The sequence below is a fragment of the Mirounga angustirostris genome, unplaced genomic scaffold, assembly GCF_029215605.1.
Source record: "Mirounga angustirostris isolate CCGP_5_RB_7025 unplaced genomic scaffold, mMirAng1.0.hap1 SCAF_1, whole genome shotgun sequence".
In the NCBI taxonomy this organism is placed as follows: Eukaryota; Metazoa; Chordata; class Mammalia; order Carnivora; family Phocidae; genus Mirounga; species Mirounga angustirostris.
Genome location: NW_026991709.1, coordinates 4844113 through 4863918, shown reverse-complemented (window position 1 = coordinate 4863918; position 19806 = coordinate 4844113). Strand labels below are relative to the sequence as shown.

At 44.5% G+C, this 19806-nt stretch overlaps 1 protein-coding gene across 1 annotated transcript in view; it reads left to right on the top strand.

The window, feature by feature from the left end:
- FAM3B (FAM3 metabolism regulating signaling molecule B) overlaps positions 1–19806 on the top strand; it is a 58260-nt gene that overhangs the window by 37540 nt on the left and 914 nt on the right. Inside the window, exons 4-7 of the mRNA XM_064574963.1 lie at positions 11004–11062; positions 11951–12001; positions 12969–13056; positions 14178–14310. Of these exons, the coding sequence (XP_064431033.1) occupies positions 11004–11062; positions 11951–12001; positions 12969–13056; positions 14178–14310 (331 nt within the window). The remainder of the gene's footprint in view (positions 1–11003; positions 11063–11950; positions 12002–12968; positions 13057–14177; positions 14311–19806) is intronic.

The window sequence follows — 19806 nt, the reverse complement described above, 5'->3', positions numbered from 1 at the left end:
GAGTTTGAGAGGTGAGTGTACCCTTGAATGGGATTGTCAGTGAGGTCCGTGGATGAGACAAGGTGGGGATTCAGCTCGAAAACTGAGCAGGATCCCATGGTAAAGAAGCAGGGAGACCTGGGGGCGGGCGGGGACAGCGGGATGGGGACGCTCATCCAGAATCACGTTGCCAGAAGGGGAGTTGTTCCAAGTCAGACTGCAGAGCCTGGGGTTTCCACTGCTCCACGGTGCCCAAAGCCTTCCCCTGACCATTCAGAGCAAGAGCATCATGCTTACCTAGTGCAGACTAACGCACATATACATCAGCTTCGCGTGAATTCCTGTGAGGTGTGCCATTTGTCACCCCCACCGTGCAGACAAGGAAACGGATTCACAGACAGGTTCAGTAACCAGCCCCCCAGCACACAGCTAGTCAGCGGCAGCGCCACTGGCGTCCGTGGATGTGCTGTGCAGACCGACTTGAACCCGGTTAGCTAATGGAGCAGCTCACTGTATGAACATGTGGGATCCAAATGCAGCTTGCCTGCTCTCAAACAGTATTCCAGATGGTCTTTAGAAACAGTGTGGTATAAAGCGGGAGAGACTCAAATAACAGCAGGTTAAAAGGAACAGAGGAGTGAACATGAGCAGAGACCTAAGGAGAGTGATTCGCTTGGGTTAGCACTGTGTTTCGTTGTAATCAACTCATGGAGTAAAAAGTGCTGGGTTGTGGTGATCTCATCATCTTATAAAGAAAAGATATGTTTATGTAGAAAGATAAGCAGTTTTCTGCCGCTCATTTCCTTTGCACAACCAGCCCTCCCTGGGGACAGCCAGCTCCGACTCTCTTTCCTTCCTTCCCCGTCGCCACGGAGCAGGCTCATGCTCACACTTCTTGGTTTTCCTGTGTTAGGCATTATCTGTGGACCGGCCCCTCGGTAGGTGAGCAATCTCTCGTCATTGACGCTCCTGTCTTCTTCCTCACCGTGGTCCTGATTCAGTTATCACACTGACTGTGCCGCTTTAGTTTGATCAAGATCCAGCGTTTGCATTATTAAGACCACCAAAAGAAAATCCAAAGGGCTTTACTTGATGTGAGTGTTTTATCCACTGAGGAACAGTTGGGAGAACAGTGGTCGGAAAGTCCAGACCTCAGCAGTCACAGCTCCGCGTACGAAGCAGGAATAAGCGCACTGTTTTCTAGTGTGATTTGTTACGGGAGACGTACATTAATTACCTGTTCATACTGAAAAGTCACACTGACATGGGAAAGCTTAATTTTAAGGTTGGAGTCAGCATTTCAGTTATGTGACTGTGAGTGTTTGGTGACATAGTCAAATGGTGGCCTCCAGGTTTATTTGCTTTTTTTTTTTAACATGGCTAAGTGAAGGTTCTGTGTGGCTGAAGCATGTCGTGTATGACGGTTGTGCACCGTTGATTTTTGTTTGCTGTTGGCTTGCCTGGTTTTCCGTGTACTTACATCAGTTTAATCCCTAAGCATTCCTCCAGTGAAAATAAATCTAATGTCCCCTCAGGTATTCATCAGGCTCAGCTTCTGGAGCCTTCTGACCCACTCGGGTCAGCAGGCTTGCTGTCGGGGTACCGTGCAGCTGTTGCCTGGCATTCCTATCCACTGTCATCCTGGAATAACCTTGTATCCCTCTCTGGAGTTGGAGCTCCTCTTTCTGTGTTACAGCACCTTCCACTCTCCTAGACTCCTTTGTTTTGCTGAAGACAGGGCGATCAGACATCATCTGGGTGGGGTCCCCAATCAGATATGGAGGATGATCAGCTATCAGAGGGAGGGGGATCTGGATAAACTGACTTACCAGAATTCTTCTAAAACTGGACACTGCAGAGGTGAACACAGAAGTCCAAAAGTCAGTTAGCCTAGTTAAAGAAGGAGCTCAGGGGAGCCCAAGGGGAGTTTGGTGAAGGAGAGAGTCTGTGTGAGCACAGAGGGACACCAAGCAGGTCCATTCCTGGAAGATGCAGGCTCTGCTGCGGGCCATCCTGGATTCCAGATGCCCTTGTGGCCTTGCTGAAGCCTCCTGAGACTGCATGGCAGCCTAAAGCACGTCCAGCCAGGCTTTGTCCCCCTCTCCTTTGCTTAGGGTCACACTAGTACTGTGGTCTGACAGCTCTCCCCACTTAACCAAGCCCCTTCCCCATCTCCTCTTGTAGGCATTTCCCTGGATACAGATTCTTGTGCATTTTATCCTGTTCTGATATCTGCTCCTCAGAGGACTCAGATTAGCACAGTAAGAATGATTGTTTCCCCACAGTCTGTCCAGCACAGCACGTTGACAGACACTTTGATCTCTGCCATTCTGAGAGATGAAAATTGAAGTCTCTGATTAGGTTTTTACTTTCATTGCTTTTGCTGAGTGAATTGAGAATCTTTTATGCTAAGAGCCTTTGTATTTATTTTCTGTAAACTGTTTATATCTCTTGCCCATTTTCACCTCTCTCACTGACCTTTTCTTACTGATTTACAAGATTCCTTCTATATTAGTTAGGCTTTTTTGTGTGTTGTAAAAATCTTCTCCATATTTTATCTTTTCACTTATTAGAATGGTATTTTTATTTTATTTTATTTTATTTATTTATTTATTTGAGAGAGAATGAGAGAGAGCACATGAGAGGGGGGAGGGTCAGAGGCAGAAGCAGACTCCCTGCCGAGCAGGGAGCCCGATGTGGGACTTGATCCAGGGACTCCAGGATCATGACCTGGGCCGAAGGCAGTCGCTTAACCAACTGAGCCACCCAGGCGCCCTAGAATGGTATTTTTAAATATGCTTATGCCCTAGTTAATATATGAGCTTTAACAAAGCAAAAAAAAAAAAAAAAATACAAACCATATAGCGAAAGCAAAATCTTTAAATTTTAAAAAGCAACAAAAACAGGAAGCAACCCAAGTATGGTGATATCACAAAGAACGAATATATCTCACATAAAAGTGGTCTGAAAGCTGCCAATGAAGGGAGAACAACTCTTAGATTAGATCACAGCACATAAACTCCCAATAATGCTGCAGATAAAACACACACACATACCAGAGAATTGAGGTCACGGGGCAAACCGATGCCCTGAAAATGGGACACACAGGTAGATTCACAGAATCACACCTCAGCTAGAGCCAACATCAGGCAGGAATCCTTCAGAGGCAATTGACTAGTTGCTCGAGACTGAGTTTGGACTATTTTGAGAGATTAAAACTCCTAGAGGAGCCCCTACACTTTCCTGAGTTTTTCTGCCAGGAAGCCCACCAGGCTCTCAGAGTGAAGATCAAAGAAAAATCCCCTCATGCTTTTGTCAGGGGGAAGGGAGAGTAGCCATTCTGAAATATGCCCACAGTGTTCTGTTCTCCTTAACAATGGCCCCGCCTTCAAGGGAAATTGTTTTACCAGATACTAACTGGCCTGTGGGAGGGAAATACCCAGCATCAGCTCCTTCTCACCTTCCTGTCTCACCTAAGGAGTCAAAAAACAATATGGCCGGGGCACCTGGGTGGCTCAGTTGTTGAGCGTCTGCCTTCGGCTCAGGTCATGGTCCCGGGGTCCTGGGATCGAGCCCCACATCGGGCTCCCCGCTCGGCAGGAAGCCTACTTCTCCCTCTCCTTCTCCTGCTTGTGTTCCCGCTCTCGCTGTCTCTCTATCTGTCAAATAAATAAATAAAATCTTAAAATAAAAAAAAGAAAAGAAAAAATATGTCCACCTGTGAGGGCACCACCTGCGGCACAGGCTCAGCAAAAGACTGAGACCCAGTCTTAGGACTGTAGAACATTTCCTCATGCCCCACATCTTACCACCACATAAATAAAGCTCCTTAAAAATAACAGGGGGTCACAGCTCAAAAGAACCACAAGGCTAAACCCAATTTTAAAGAGAGTCTGGGGGCACCTGGGTGGCTCAGTAGGTTAAGCGACTGCCTTCAGCTCAGGTCATGATCCTGGAGTCCCGGGATCGAGTCCCACATGGGGCTCCCTGCTCGGCAGGGAGTCTGCTTCTCCCTCTGACCCTCCTCCCTCTCATGCTCTCTGTCTCTCATTCTCTCTCTCTCAAATAAATAAATAAAATCTTTAAAAATAAAAAATAAAAAAATAAAGAGAGTCTGTAGGATACTCAGACATAGGGGAGAAATTTTAATCGTTGACACCTGTAGCCACAGTAAAGAAATAACACAGCGCACTCCTAGCCAGATGAACATAAAGATTCACAGTACATTTTATTTACCTCTGTTCCTTTTAACTGGCATGCCATGTCTGGCTTTCAACAAAAGTAACAAGGCATACTAAAGGCAAACAGCACAGTTTGAAGAGATAGGGCAAGCATCAGAACTTACCTCCAATATGGCAGAAATTTTGTAGTTAGCAGACCAGGAATTTGAAACAATAATGATTAATATGCCAGAGGCTCCAATAGAAAAGGTGGACGGAATACAAGAACAGCTGAGTAATGCAAGCAGGGAGATGAAATCCCTCAGAAAGAATCAAAAGGAAATAGTGGAAATTGAAAAGACTGTAACAGAAAAGGCAAACACCTTTGATGGGCTCATCAGTAGACCAGATACAACCAAGGAAAGGATCAGTGAGCTTGAGGATATGTCAATAGAAATTCCCAAACTGAAAGAGGAAGAAAAGGAAAAAAAAGACTAAAGGAAAAAACAAAGACAGAACAGAATATCCAAGAACAGTAAGACAAGTACAAAAGATATAATGTGTAATAGGGAACCAGAAGAAGGGAGAGAGAAAGGAACAGAAATATTTGAAGTAGTGTTGCTGAAAATGTTCCAAAATTATTGACACCAAACCACAGATCCAGGGAGCTTAATGATACTAAGTAAGATAAATACCAAAAAAATCTACACCTAAGTATGTTATATTCAAACTACAAAGGACCAAAGGCAAGGAGCAAATCTTGTAAGAAGCCAGAGGCAAACAAACCAAAATGAAAAAACACCTTACCTATAAAGGAAGAAGGATAAGAGTTACATTGGGCTTTTTTTTGTTTTTCAGAAACCATGCAAACAAAAAGAAAATGGGATGAAAGCAAAGGGTTGTACCTGTTAGATTCCCATCAGTGTATGAGAGTTGATCCACCATCATACTTATCAACACTTGTATGGTCAGTCTTTCTAATCTTGGGCATCCTAATAGGGGTGCGGTGGTATCTGACTGAGGTTTTAGTTTGCATTTTTCTAATAACTAATGATAGTGCACCTTTTTTTTTATGTGTTTATTTGCTATATGTATATCTTATTTGATGAAGTATCTAAGTCTGTGGTCATTTTCATTTGGTTGTTTTCTTATTATTGAGATTTCTTTATATATGCTGTATACAAGTCCTTCATCGAATACATGATTTACAAATATTTTCTCCCAGTTTGTGGCTTGTCTTTTTCTTCTCTTAACTGTGTTTATCAAAGAGCAGAAATTCCTAATTTTAATGAAGTCCAGTTTACCAGTTTTTTATTTTAGGATCATACTTTTTGTGTCATATCTTAGATCTTTTTGCCTAACTCAAGGTCACAGAAATTTTCTTCTATGTTTTCTTTTAGAAATTTGATAGTTTTAGATTTTTCATTTCATATACTGTGAGATACCCATTTGGGGTTAATTTTTGTGTATGGTGTGAAATTTGGATTGAAGTAATTTTTTAATGTGGATATCCAATTGTTCTAGCACCATTTATTCCAAATACTGTCTTACTCTAGTGATTTTCCTTTGCACCATTAGCAAAAATCAAGTGACCATACATGTGTGTATCTAATTCGGGATTCTCCATTCTCTTCTATTTATATGTCTTTTTACTATATACAGTGTCTTGATAAATGTAGCTTTGCAGTAATTCTTGAAGCTCAATAACATAATTTCTTCAGTTTTGTTTTTCATTTTCAAAATTATTTTCACTATTCTAGATTCTTTCCATATCCATAGAATTTTAGAGTCAGCTTATAAATTTCTACACAAAAGCCTATTGGCTTTTGATTGGGATTGCGTTGGAACTCTAGATCAATTTGGGGAAAATTGACATCTTAACAATATTGAATCTTTTACTCAACAAACATAGTTAGCTCTCCGTTTACTTAAATTTTCTTTAACTTGATTCAGAGATGTTTTTATGGCATTCAGTGTACACATCTTGAAGCTCTTTTATTATATTTATCTCTAAGTATTTCATCTTTGATGCTGTAGTATATTTTTAAAAATTTTAATTTCCAACTGTTCATTGCTAGTATATACAAATAGAATTGATTTTTTTTTAAGATTTTATTTATTTATCAGAGAGAGAGAGAGACAGAGGCAGGCAGAGGGAGAAGCAGGCTCCTTGCTGAGCAAGGAGCCCGATGTGGGGCTCGATCCCAGGACCCTGGGATCATGACCTGAGCCGAAGGCAGACGCTTAACCATCTGAGCCACCCAGGTGTCCCAGAATTGATCTTTGTATAATGATCTTATATCCCACAACCTTGCTAAGCTCACTTATTAGTTCTAGTAGTTTTGCTTTTACATTGGATTTTCTACATAGATGGTAATGGTCAGCTAACCCCCCCCCCCCAATAAAAGGCAGTTTTACCACTTTCTAATCTGCATGCCTTTGCTTTCTTTTTCTTGCCTGATTGCACTGGATAGAACCTCCATTATAATGCTGAATGGAAATGATGAGAGTAGACATCATTGCCTTTTTCCTTGTCTTGGAGAGAGAGCATTCCATCATTCACCATTAAGTATGATGTTAACTAGGGATTTTTCACAGAAGCCCTTTATCAGGTTGAAGAAGTTCCTTCTATTTCAAGGTTTCTGAGAGTTTTTAATCAGTGATGGGTATTGGATTTTGTCAGATGTTTTTTCTACATCTCTTGAGGTGATTATATGGTTTGTCTTTTTTAGTCTGCAAATATGGTGAATTACATTTTTGAATGTTAAATCAACCTTGCATTTTTGAGCTAAATCCCACTTGCTTGTGGTATAGTATCCTTTTTATATATTGTTGCATTCAGTTTGCTAAAATTTTGTTAAGAATTTTTGTATCCGTGTTCATGAGAGATACTGGTCTGTGGTTTTCTTTTGTTTTTTTTTTTTCCTCTGGTTTTGGTATCAGGGTGGAATGTGTTGGTGAGTATTCTCTTCAATAGTCTGGGAGAGTTTGTAAAGAATTGGTATTATTTATTTAAGGGTTTGGTGCAATTCCCCAGTGAAGCCTTCTGGCCTAGAGTTTTCTTTATGAGAAGATTTTTTAACTACAAATTTCACTTTCTTTGATAAATACAGAGCTACTCAAGTTACCTGTTTCTTCTTGAGTGAGCCACATTATTTTGGGGTACATAAAGGAAAACTGCTGTACTGTGAGTGCATTTGTACTCTGGTCATCAAATGTGTGGTAATTTTTCCCCACATCAAGCAATTATCTGCAACACCACCAGCTTGGGGGCGGGGTGGGAATCTACAATTCAATTCAATTCTGATATATCTACTTGAAGATGGCCTCAGACCCTACAGGTTAAGGGCTTAGTCTCACAAGACATTCCCCGCCCCCTTCTGACTTCAGATGGCAATCACAAGTCCCAGATTGTCAGTATACTTCTGACTGACTGCCTGTAAGTCAGAGTTCCCATGTCCCCCTCCTTAGGTTTGGTTATTTGCTAGAATGGTTCACAGAACTCAGAGCAACGCATTTACCAGTTTGTTGTAAAAGAATATAATAAGGAATACAGACATATACTTGAATATACTCATATGTAAGTGTACTCATACATGTATATATACATATATAAAAAACATATACATGAATGTATATTAATTATGCATACGCAATTTGCTTATTTTTGATGTAAAAACAAACCCCAGAAGGATAAACCAGAAACTAAAATAAATTAATGGACATGGGAACAGGGGATGAGGAGAATAAAGTGGAGGGTATAGAGAAGATTTCTTTGGGTATGATTTTATTCTGTCCACATAATGGTGATTTTTGAATCATGTGATGTATTGCATATTCAAAAATTAAATAAAATCCAAAAAAACACAAAGAAACTCTAGAATTGAAAATAAGCTGAAATAAGTCCACACATAAATCAAATGTGTAATATGATCACATGTCTGTTGGTGCATACGTGCATGTATTTCAGTTGGATATTATTTTGGGGGATTGCACAACTATCGTCAACTTCCATGATCTCCATCCAAGAGGGACTTGTAAGACTCAGGAACAGCTAATATTTACAGATAAGATTTATTACAGCAAAAGATACAGAACAAAAGCCTCTGTATTATCTGCTTCACCGGTGGTGAATTGTCTCAGTTTTCGTTTCTCTGAAATACCTTTATTTCATCATCATTGCTGAAAGATATTTTTCCAGGTTGTGTTTCAACCCATTCAGATACTGTTCCATTGTCTTCTGGCTTCCATTGTTTCTTTTGAGAGTCAGCTAACAATTGAATTGCTGAGGTGATGAAAGTAACAAGTAACTGCCTTTTTCCCCTCTCCGATTATCTTTAAGATTTTTCCCTTGCCTTTGGTTTTCAGCACTTGTACCCTGCTGTGTCTGTTGTTATTGCTTTATCTTCTTTGGGGTTCATTGTGATTCTTAAATATGTATGAATCAAAGTCCTTCATCACATTGAACAAATTCTCTATCATTGCATCTTCTGCCCCATTTACCTTCTCCTGATTGATCATCTGAGACCCCTGACAAACATATGTCAGATCTTATTATTATATGCTCTATAGCTTTCAGTCTGTTTTGTATTTTCCATCTTTGTATCTTTCTTTCATTGTAGGCAGAGCTGTTTTCCTCTGAACTGTTGCTCACCAGATCTTCTACGGTGCCTGATCTGCTGTGAAACCCCTCCATTAACTACTGATTGTAGTTGTTACATTAATTTAGATTTAGAGCTTCATTTTGTACTTCTTCTAATCTTCATTTTTTCATAGTTTCCAGCTTGAAATGTTTTGCTTTTATTTATTGTCTTCATTAGCATATTAAGTATAGTTATTTTGAAATCCTTTGGATAATCTGCTTGGAGCCCTTATGAGTCTGTCACTATTATCTGTTATTTTCTGCTGGTTTCACTGGTACTTGTTTATGTCGGCATCTTTTCTTATGTGCCAGGTGACATTTGATAGCATGATAGAGCATGTATTTGGGAAATTGTGGGTTTTTTTTTTAAAGAAGATTTTATTTATTTGCGAGAGAGAGAGCATGAGTGGGGGAAGGGGCAGAGGGAGAAGCAGACTCCTCACTGAGCAGGGAGCCCCATGCGGGGCTTGAGCCCAAGACCCTGGGATCATGACCTGAGCCAAAGGCAGACGCTCAACTGACTGAACCACCAAGGCACCCTCTGCATTTTTTTTTAATTGAGGTATTAGATGGTATCTTCTTTTTCTGAGGATTTTTGCTTGCTTATACCAGGAACTTGGAATCATGAGCAGAATAGAATGATCTGAATAAATGTTAAGGACTGAGATTTTGGGGGACCCACCCGGTTGACTTAAAATTTGGCTGCGGTTATTCAAGTTCTGATCTATTTCTGGTTCATTCTTATTTTTAAGATTCAACCATTTTTGACCCCAACCCAAATAAGATTGGAGGATGTAACATGGCCTTCTCTTTGGTGGGCCCTGTCTTCCAACTTTTGTCCCCCAAGCCTCACCTCACGTGGTTGTCAAAAGTGCTACTCATCTCCTTTGATACTTTTTCTGGAATTAGCAAATGCTTCTGAGGCAAAGTAGCTTTACTTGCTGGGCTCACCCACTTGAAACTTAAGTGTCCCCCCACATCCTGGCTTCAGAGCTCTTTATTTCCTTGTTAGGTCTCCAATATAGTCAAATAGATACTCTTTAAATCCCATTTTTAAATTTTCCTCTATGAGAAGTTAGGTTCAGATTACCCCCACTTTCCATTATCATAAATGGAAGTTTCTTTTTCTCTTTCAAGGTATTATAGAATATTCTCTAAAACTGTCAAAAAGCTACCCTTCTGAGAAGGACTTAGACTAGAAAGCCCCCAGGGGAATTTAGATAAATGTGTCAAGAGCAGAATATTATAGTGCTGTATTCACTACTCCCAAGCATGGGAAAAGGAGGAAAACTTTCAAATTCTATTTGTGATGCCAGCATATCACTGACTCTAAAACTTGACAGAGGGAGGGTGCCTGGGTGGGTCAGTCGTTAAGCGTCTGTCTTCAGCTCAGGTCATGATCTCAGGGTCCTGGGATCAGGCTCCCTGCTCAGCAGGGAGTCTGCTTCTCCCTCCTCCCCCTGCTTAAGATCTCTCTCTCGTTCTCCCTCTATCAAATAAATAAATAAAATCTTAAAAAAAAGAAAAACTTGACAGAGGGTGCACGCACACACAGAATTCTAGGATCTTCAGTAATAAATACCATCTCCAGGAAAGTCAGTCTTCATACTGGTTTTAGGGCACAATTCATTTGAAGTTGATCCTATTCTCCAATTTAAAAATGGAAATTAAGTGAAGTAATAGAAAGTATTTATTTGAGGAGCTAAGCTGGGTTACATTTTGTGGCTGGATTAAAGGATCACCAAGAGTCCAGCAAGGCCTCCATCAGTACGAGGAAAGAGGGTGTATACGTGGGGAGCAGACTTGGGTCAGATCTGTGCCCAGCTGATCCACCTCTTACGACTTCCTATCTGTAAGGTGGAAAAATGAATGCTCAGGAGGTAGTTGAGGATTCAGTGAGAAAATGTTTATAAAGAGCCTGTGCTCAACAAATCCTAGATTTTCCTCTCCCTGGCCATTTGTCTAGATTGTAGGATTAAGGGCAGTTTCCAGGTTCCCCGAGGGACTGAGTCTATAGAACCTTGGGGGTGGGTATGTGCGGAGCGAGGATGGGGGTGATTCTCAAGGGAGCTGAGCCAAGGCCCGTGCGTATCTTCAAGGAAATGGTAAGTGCCAATGGTTGGGGCAGTGGTTCTGCCAAGGGAAGAGCTTATGGAACGGGGAGCCCTACTCATTGCTTTGTGAGAAAGGGATTCTTTGACTGACTCTTATTTTCATTCCAGGCTCATGGGAGAAAAGACTAGAAATGTTGGAAGAGGGATAAATATTGCCATTGTCAACTGTGAGTTATTAAATGTCCTCTTTCAAACTTCTCTAAAAGTTCCATGATTGGATTTTCAAAGATACCTTGGGTTTTTGAGGATTTTTGCAAATGATCTAGTCTAGGCTTATTTTTTAAAGCATTTTAAAATTATTTGATTATTTTTATAATACCTCACTTTACAGATTGTGGTTCCTGGAAAAACAAAAAAAAGAGTCCGAGGCTCCTGGCTGGCTCAGAGGAACATAGGACTCTTAATCTCAGGGTCCTGAGTTCGAGCCCCATGTTGGGTATAGAGATTACTAAAAACAAATGAACTTAAAAAAAAAAAAAAGTCAAATATAAATAGGCTTTTAAAAAACCAAAAAAGAACCAGCAGAAGGCAGGGGTCAAATCAGATAAGCAGGCTGTGGGGGCACAGACCATCCTGGAGTCACCGTTGGATTCCTGGTGACCCTGCAGAGGTCACCCCACCTTTGTGAGAAAAGCCAACTAGGGCCTCGGGGGAGCAAAGCTTGGCTTCCTCTTAGGCCTGGGGAAGACACGCTGTCACAGTTGCCACTGGGGGCCCCACCACGGGACCTGTCAGAGGGGTCAGAGCACGCAGTCCCCTGACCTTGGGGCTGTGGGACAGAGACAAAACACACCCACTCTGAGAATCCCGCTGGAAAACCTAAAGTACGAAGCAGAGGAGGCTGAGGGGGACACTCTGGGGTTCCCGTAGGAGAGGCAGGGGCAGCAGGAAAGAGTGGGGGGTCCAACTAGCTGGAAGCCGTGGGAAGGAAGTTCTAGAGCAGCTGATCAGCCGGCTTCCTGGACACAGGAGTGTGCCGTTTGAGCAGCTCGGTGCCACAGATGGACCCCGAGTCCAGTGAACGTTCTTTTAAAAACTATTTCTTTTATTTTCAGATATGACTGGGAAAGCAATAGCAACACAGTATTTTGATATGTTTGAAGGTGGTAAGAAAACTCTTCTCATGAATTAGAAGCATGAAAATAAACAAAAGTGTCAAACATTCTTATTTTGTCTACTAAAAAAGTTGCCAGAAGCTCATAGGAGTATTCTAGAACAGTCTTACACAAGCCCTCCTTGTCTCTAATTGAGGTCGTATGATCGAGTTTGAAGGCGTTATCTAGAAAATGTCTTCTCTGGTCACACTTGTCCTGGGCCTTTTATTTGTGTTCCTTCATCAGATAATAAGAGAAAACATTTTTTAAATCAAATATATGTAAAATAATGTGATCAGCATGCAGCCCTGAACATCATCGTTGTTCCTGTCCTGTTCATGTCGCCCCCCTGCGCTCAACGCACACGTCCCCGGGACAGACAGTACACATTCTCCTTCCATGGTCTCTCCAGTCTGGGCACTGGGCTTGAGCACAGAGGTCAGTCAGGATATAGGAGCCCCTTCTATTTTTATTGAGCAGTGAGAATTATTTAAAACAAGGCTTTATAAAGAGAACAGTAATAAATGTCTGGACGCACTTGATGGGAACTGTGCAATAAATGCCCCAGTGGGAAATAATGGGGTTTGAGATTAGCCTTCCTTTTGTTGCCGTGAGGCACAGATTCGTCTCTTAGCAAAGACTTGCCATGCGCAGTCTGGTCTGCAAGTCTGATTTCTCATGCCCATTCTGCACGTTAGTGCCCCGGGACCACTCTGTGGTGGTCATCGCAGAGAACGCCACACCTGTGCTTGCCACATTGTCTCTGGCCTCGAGTTAGATTCATAGGATCTCCATGAGCTGCTCATGCCCCTCACCTCTGCTGGTCCCACCGTGGAGCCCAGCGGCCACTCACTAGTGGAGATGAGCTCCAGGCATTAGAGGATTCAGAGAGGACACGGCAGCCAAGCGCAGAGGGGGGACAGTGTCCCGGGCAAGTGAACAAGGAAGACCCTAAAACCGGTTTGCATTGACCCAACAGATAACTCTGGACCGATGACGAACTTTATTCAGAGCGCACCTCCAAAGTCCCTGCTCTTCATGGTGACCCAAGATGACGGTGCGAGTAGGTGAGTGTGGACCGATTTGTCACAGTGGGGGGACGGGGGAAGCTGGTTGGCGGAGAGCACCAGGCCTGTCAGGGCCCCTGAGGAGCATCCTCTAGGAAAGAATGCAAATCTAAGGAGCAAGATGCTTTCCTAAGGAGAAGGAATGGGAGCCCATGACAAAGCAGACTGTGTTTCTAAAAAAAAAACCTGAGTAGCCAGCAGAGTACATAAGTCCTAGAAGCTAAGGAACATTCTCAGGTAGCAAGATAGAACCGCTACAGACCATAATTAGGACAGAAAAGCTAAACCCAGGGTGGGACTTAAAGAAATAGGAAAGGAAATTGAGAAGAATTCTCTATAAGAATGGCAATCGAATGAAAAGGAAACACACACACATACAACTTCCTGAGGGAGAAGTTGGTTTGGCTCCTGTGTTGCTCGGAAGTTTGCTGTTCTGAGTAAACACGTGTGTGTTCATGGCCAAACTTCCAAGGATCTCAGAGTACTTCTGTGCCCTGTGAGTTTCAAGGTGGCTCGTGAACATGGCCTTCCCCAAATTTATTTGACCTCAGATCCTGTTTTTAATAGAGCATCTTACCAGACAGAAGTTATCTGATACACACTTGGAAAAATTCCGATTTAACTCAGGAATATCTGAGCTCTTTTTTTTTTTTCTTTTCCTTTCTGCCCTCCTTCCTTTGCTTACTATAAGTTGCCCACTTTTACAATGGTAGCGTTGTTTTAGATTTTTGTTTTCTTTTTTGATACTGACCTTTCTGAAAATGAAAGGGACCATTTTGACCTGTCCTTTCATCTTTCAGCAACTTCTGTCTGCCTCCTTTTGTGGTCAGTGAACAGGAGGGGCAGCAAAGACCCAAAATTATGTTGGCTGAACATGAGGATGTGATTGGATCCCAAGACACAAGGGATTTGAGAATTGAGAATTAAAACTCTGTGCCCCAAACTGAAGCTTAAAGAGTCCCTGATGTCATCACATGATTAACTAGAAATTTGCCACCGTCCCGCTGTATGCCCCAGGAGGAGGTGGGTTGTTCTAGAAGCCTCTTTCCTAGGACATCCACAGTGTGACACACCGTAGTCTCTGCCTGCGACATTTACACGCCCTCCCCCTCTCCCCGCAGGCTGAAGGAGGATGCCAAGAAGGTCATAGAAGCACTTGGAAGTAAACAAATCAGGAACATTCGGTTCAGGTCGAGCTGGGTATTTATCACAGCAAAAGGCTTTGAGCTTCCTGCAGACATTCAGAGAGAAAATGTGAGTGCTTTTTAAATGTCACTTCCCATAAGTGGTTAGTAGAGGACGCCCTGTGATTTGAAAGGTTGTAGGTCGCTGATGGCTCCCTGCCTCCAAGACATTCCTGTGCAAAATGCGTGCCGCACAGGGCCTCGCAGAGCCAGCTGCCCGGGTTTGAGCCCTTGCTTCTCTCACGGTAATGTGCCTGAGACTCTGCATTCCTGAGTCCTGGGCGAATCATGGTAGGTGCCTGACACGTCATTGTAAGTAAAATCATCATAACGGCCTTGTAGACCTTGCCCATTACATCAGGAAGAGGCACTTGACTGAAGTTCACACTTTCCAAATCTCTTTGAAAGTAGAAGATTCTTTTTTTTTCCTAAAGATTTTACCTATTTATTTGAGAGAGAGAGAGAGCACAAGCAAGGGGAAGGGGCAGAGGGAGAAGCAGACTCCCCGCCGAGGAGGGAGCCTGATGCGGGACCCATCCCCAGGACCCTGGGACCATGACCCGAGCTGAAGACAGAGGGTCAACTGACTGAGCCACCCAGGCGCCCAGAAGTAGATGATTAATGGGCTATTGGTCCCGCCTTTCTGTCATGGGGCAGCCAACACAGGCTGTGGCAAGCCTCTCGGTCCCTTGCCTCTGTTCAGAGGCTGGTAACAGTGCTGGGTAATGGGGCTAACCCAGCCTGTACGCTCGAGCGCCAAACACACACCGGACAGACAGCTCGCGTTGTTGCCCTAGCTCAGTGCACGATCGATTATAAGCGCCCGCCATCATGTCCTCTTTATGGAAGATTAGTAAAGAGCTAGAGAATCAAATTCTAATGAATTAACTTGGTCGCCTGTGAAAATTCCAACTGAGCACTGGCAAGTGTTGTTGGAGTCACAAGCTGGCACCTCTGGGGACGGTCACACAGCCTCTTTGGGAGACACGGCTCTTTAGGAGACAGGACAGCTTCCAGAGAGGAAGGATTAGCAGCACGGCCATGGAGTGGAGTCACCGACTCTTCCCAGGAGAAGGGTGTCCCTTCCAGGAACCAGAAACTCAAAGGAGGCAGAGATTGGATGTCTCTAGGCCGTGCGAGAGGCTGCTTCCAACTTCAGGCTAGGACCCAGTGCCCTAGCATAGACTTCTTGGAACTAATGATTGGGTCTAGACACCCAGTGTACAGTCAAGATCTCAGGGACTTGTCCTCATGAGAGGCATTCCCTGGGCTCTGCGTGGTGGCACCGTCTGGGCCACACCGCCTAGTGTGGTAAGCCAGGCGCAGCTGGGGGAGGGTGCTTGGCGCCCAGTGTCACATTTGCCAGACAGAACAGCAGACGGAGGCCCACAGAGGTCAAGTAGTTTGCTGCTCTGGACAATAAGATAAAAGCTAGGCAGCTCCTCAGGGCCCAGCGTCTCTGACGTGAGACACACCCCACCGACCCGTGGCCTCGGTCAGGCTGACCTGCCTAGTAACATAGCATCACCTCTCCTCCACCCGTGTATGATCGGTAGCAGTCTGGCATCTTAAGGATCTCCAGGCTTTATCCACTCAGCCGTGTGTTCTCAGAAAGTTACTCAACCTCTCTGTGCCTCAGAATCATCTCTCGTGAGGAAGGAATAAAGACCGTACCTATCACATAAGGGTCCCTGAGGATTAAATGAGAATAGCATGCAGGGCCCAGCAGGGACCTGAGCAGAGTCCTGGAACCCGGAGCAACTTTGCAGGCCACCTGAGCTAGACTCGCAGGGTGGGGCCTGGCTGGTGATTCTGATGCACAGGAAGGTTTGGACTGATTGCACTGATGGGGTCCCAATCCCATGTGCACATCCCAGCTTCCCCCTGACATCACCTTCCAGACACTCTGCTCCTTCTCTAGCTGTGTTACCCTGTGCCCTCCTCCCTTCACTCCCCCACCCGCCCTGCCCAGCTCCCTCGGCCTCTCCCCACCTGCCATGGGTCAGGGACCTGGCCAGAGTGCAGGCCAGGCCCTGTAGGAAGTGCTGCCCTCATCACTGAGTGTGTCCATGGTATCAGAAAGGCCTGGAGTGAAGCTTGAATCCCTTTTACTCAGCGTTAACCTGAGTGCAGTGAGTGGTTTTGGTGGGAGCTATTAGTGGCTTGGGGGCACAAAAAGGGGTTTGCTCAGATGCTGGTGAGGCCTGAGTTGGGGGCCAGGCCTCAGGGCGATCTCACCCAAAGCTCGAGTCAAGTACTAATGGAGGAATCATTATGCCTTCCTGTTTTGGGTATGCAGACTTGCTGTGTGGACTTCCCCAGGGGCGGTGTGGGGCTGTGTGGGGCGGGCCTCCCAGGCCCTGGCTGGTCGCCGGCCACTATCACCTCCATCCCGCTGCTGTTCCCAGAGCTGGCTTCCCAAGCACAGCCCACAGGTCATTCCCACGTTCAGAAGCCTTCACCAGCCCCACTCACCCACTGAACTGAATTGTAAAATGTAGGAGACTTGTTTTTTTCCACACTACCCAGGGAGGGGTCCATGTGGCGTTGTTCCGCATTCCCGTCCTAACTTAAAGGGAAACTGTCCCCATGACCGGAGCCCCTGATGTCCTGCAAGTGAAGGAGGAGGATGTCCTCAAATTCCTTGCAGCAGGAACCCACTTGCGTGGCACCAACACTGACTTGCAGATGGAGCAGTACATCTACAGAAGGAAAAGTGAAGGCATCCACATCACGAATCCGAGGGGAACCCGAGAGAAGCTTCCGTTGGCAGCTCATGTTAGTGTTGTCATTGGAAACCTGGCTGCTGTCAGTGTCCTGTCATCCATGAATCCTGGCTAGTGAGCTGGGCTGCAGCGTGCTATTGCCGTCCGCCTCCCCCCGGAACCCTCACTAACTAACCAGATCCAGGCAGCCTTCCGGGAGCCCAGACTCTGGTGGTTACTGATCGCAGGGCTGACCACCGGCCTGTCACAGAGGTGCCTTACGTTCACCTTCCCACCATCGCTCTGTGGAGCAGAGACTACCCCCGGCACGACGTGGACATCGCCATGCCTTGTGGCAACAACGGAGCCCACTCGGGGGGTTCGATGTGAGGGATGCTGGCCCGGGAAGTTCCGCTCACGCCTGGCACCATTTCCTGGGTACACGCACGGGAGGTCGGGCCTGATCTCTGCTTCCACAGAGATCCTGACGAGGTTGCAGTAGACGAGCAGGCCGCTGCCAAAAAGACCGCGACCCAGGAGGGGTTTCAGAGTGGACTGCTCCAACTCCGGACTGAGTTCACTGCTACTCAGCCTGAAATCACAGACTTGTCGAAGACGCGCGGGTACGCTCTGTGCCTAGTCAGCAGCTCCCTCCTCAAGACTCAGCCAGCCACCGAAGACTGGTCTGCAGGCTCCCACTGCTTGGGCCACTGAATGGGTAGGAGCAACCACTGAGTGGTCTGAAGCTGCTCTTCCACAAAGGCAAACAAAATGGAAATAAGGTTGATGGAAAATAAAGTTTCTAAAAAAAATAATAAAAATAAAATGTAAGAGACTTTAAGGCTGATTCCAGCTTTATAAAGGGGGAGGAATCCGAGACTCACAAACTAAGAAATAAAGGAGGATAGAAGTCTGAAGCAGCATAACCTGGGTTTGGACCTGGACACCGTCGCCCTGAGCTTTGTGACCTGAGGACTATGATGTCATATGCCTGAGCTTCCGTGTCTTCACGCTGAACTGTGGGTGGTCAGCCTGCCCCGCTTGGTGTACGCAGCATGGGGTCATCATTAGCATCACCTCCAGCATGGTCTCCATCCTGGTCCCTGGCGATCTGGAACCAGAGCTAAGACCCCTGATTTGCAGCCCAGCCAGTCCCCTCCTACTCTTATTTCCATGCTGCGTATGCTCCATACACCAGCGAACCCATTACCGCTGCACTCTGCTCTCCTCCACACATCACAGAGCTTTTCCATGTGGGGCCTTTGGGGAGTGAGTCATGTTTTCAACAAGTGTCACTGAGTGTCACTGAGACAACTGGATATCCACATGCTGAAGAACAAATTGGGACCCTTACCTCACACCATATACAAAAATTCAGTCAAATAACTAGATGTAAAAGCTAGAACTACTAAACTCTCAGAAGAAAACGTGACCTTGGGTTAGACAGCGGTTTCTTTGATATGACACGAAAAGCACAAACAACAGAAGAAAGCACAAGTACCGTCCACAAAGTGAAAAGGTAACCCACAGAATGGGAGAAAATATGTGCAGATGAAGGACTTGTATCCAGAATATATAAAGAACTCTTACAGCTCAATAATAAAAAGACAACCCAGTTTTAAAATGGACAAAGGATCTGACTAGGCAGCTTTTCAAAGACATATAGATGGCCAATAAGCATATGAAAAGATGCTCATCATTAGCCATTAGGAAACTGCAAATAAAAACCCCAGTGAGATACCACCTCACACTCACTGGGATGGCTGTAATACACAAGATGTAATAAGAAGTGTGGACGAGGATGTGGAGAAATTAGAACCCTCATACACTGCTGGAGGAAATGTGATATACAGCTGCTTTGGGAAACGTTCTGGCAAGTCCTCAAAAAGTTAGATAAACAGTTACCAGATAACCCAGTGAGCCTACTTATAAATATCTACCTGAGAGAATGAAAACATATGTCCACCCAAACACTTGTACATGAATGTGCATAGCAGTATTATCCATAATAGCCAAAAAAATGGAAAACAAGCCAAATGTCTGATTAATGGATTGAAAATGTATAATAAAATATGGTATAGCCATTCACTGGAATATTATGCAGCCACATAAAGAGGTGACATGCCAATCCAAGCTACAATACCGGTGAACCTTCAAAATATGCTAAGTGAAGAAAACCAAACACAAAAAACACACATATTGGTATGATTCCATTTGTATGAAATTTCCAGAATAGGCAAAATCCATACAGACAGAAAGTAGATGAGTGGCTGCCTAGGGCTGCGGACAGTGGGGAGTGCCTGCTTGTTCAGGTGATGAGAATGTTCTAAAATCATGGTGATGGTGGCGTATCTCCGTGAATACAGTAGAGACCCCTGAATTGCATGCTTTAAATGGGTAAATTTCATAGTAAGTGAATTACATCTTAGTAAAGCTGTTATATAAAAAGGAATGTAAAATTAGAATTCCACAGTTCCATAACAATGCAAATTATCCTTCTTACGTATCAGGTTAAGGTGCTCTGTTATCTGTGAAAGAATCAAAGATGGGGCGCCTGGGTGGCTCAGTTGGTTGGGCGACTGCCTTCGGCTCAGGTCATGATCCTGGAGTCCCGGGATCGAGTCCCGCATCGGCCTCCCTGCTTGGCAGGGAGTCTGCTTCTCCCTCTGACCCTCCCCCCTCTCATGTGCTCTCTCTCATTCTCTCTCTCTCAAATAAATAAATAAAATCTTTAAAAAAAAAAAAAAAGAAAGAAAGACAGAATCAAAGATGTGAAGGACTTAAGCCCAGTCAGTATGAACACACATTTGCTGAGCAAGGGACTCTACAGTTTCCCTGGGAAAAAAAAAAAAAAAATACAG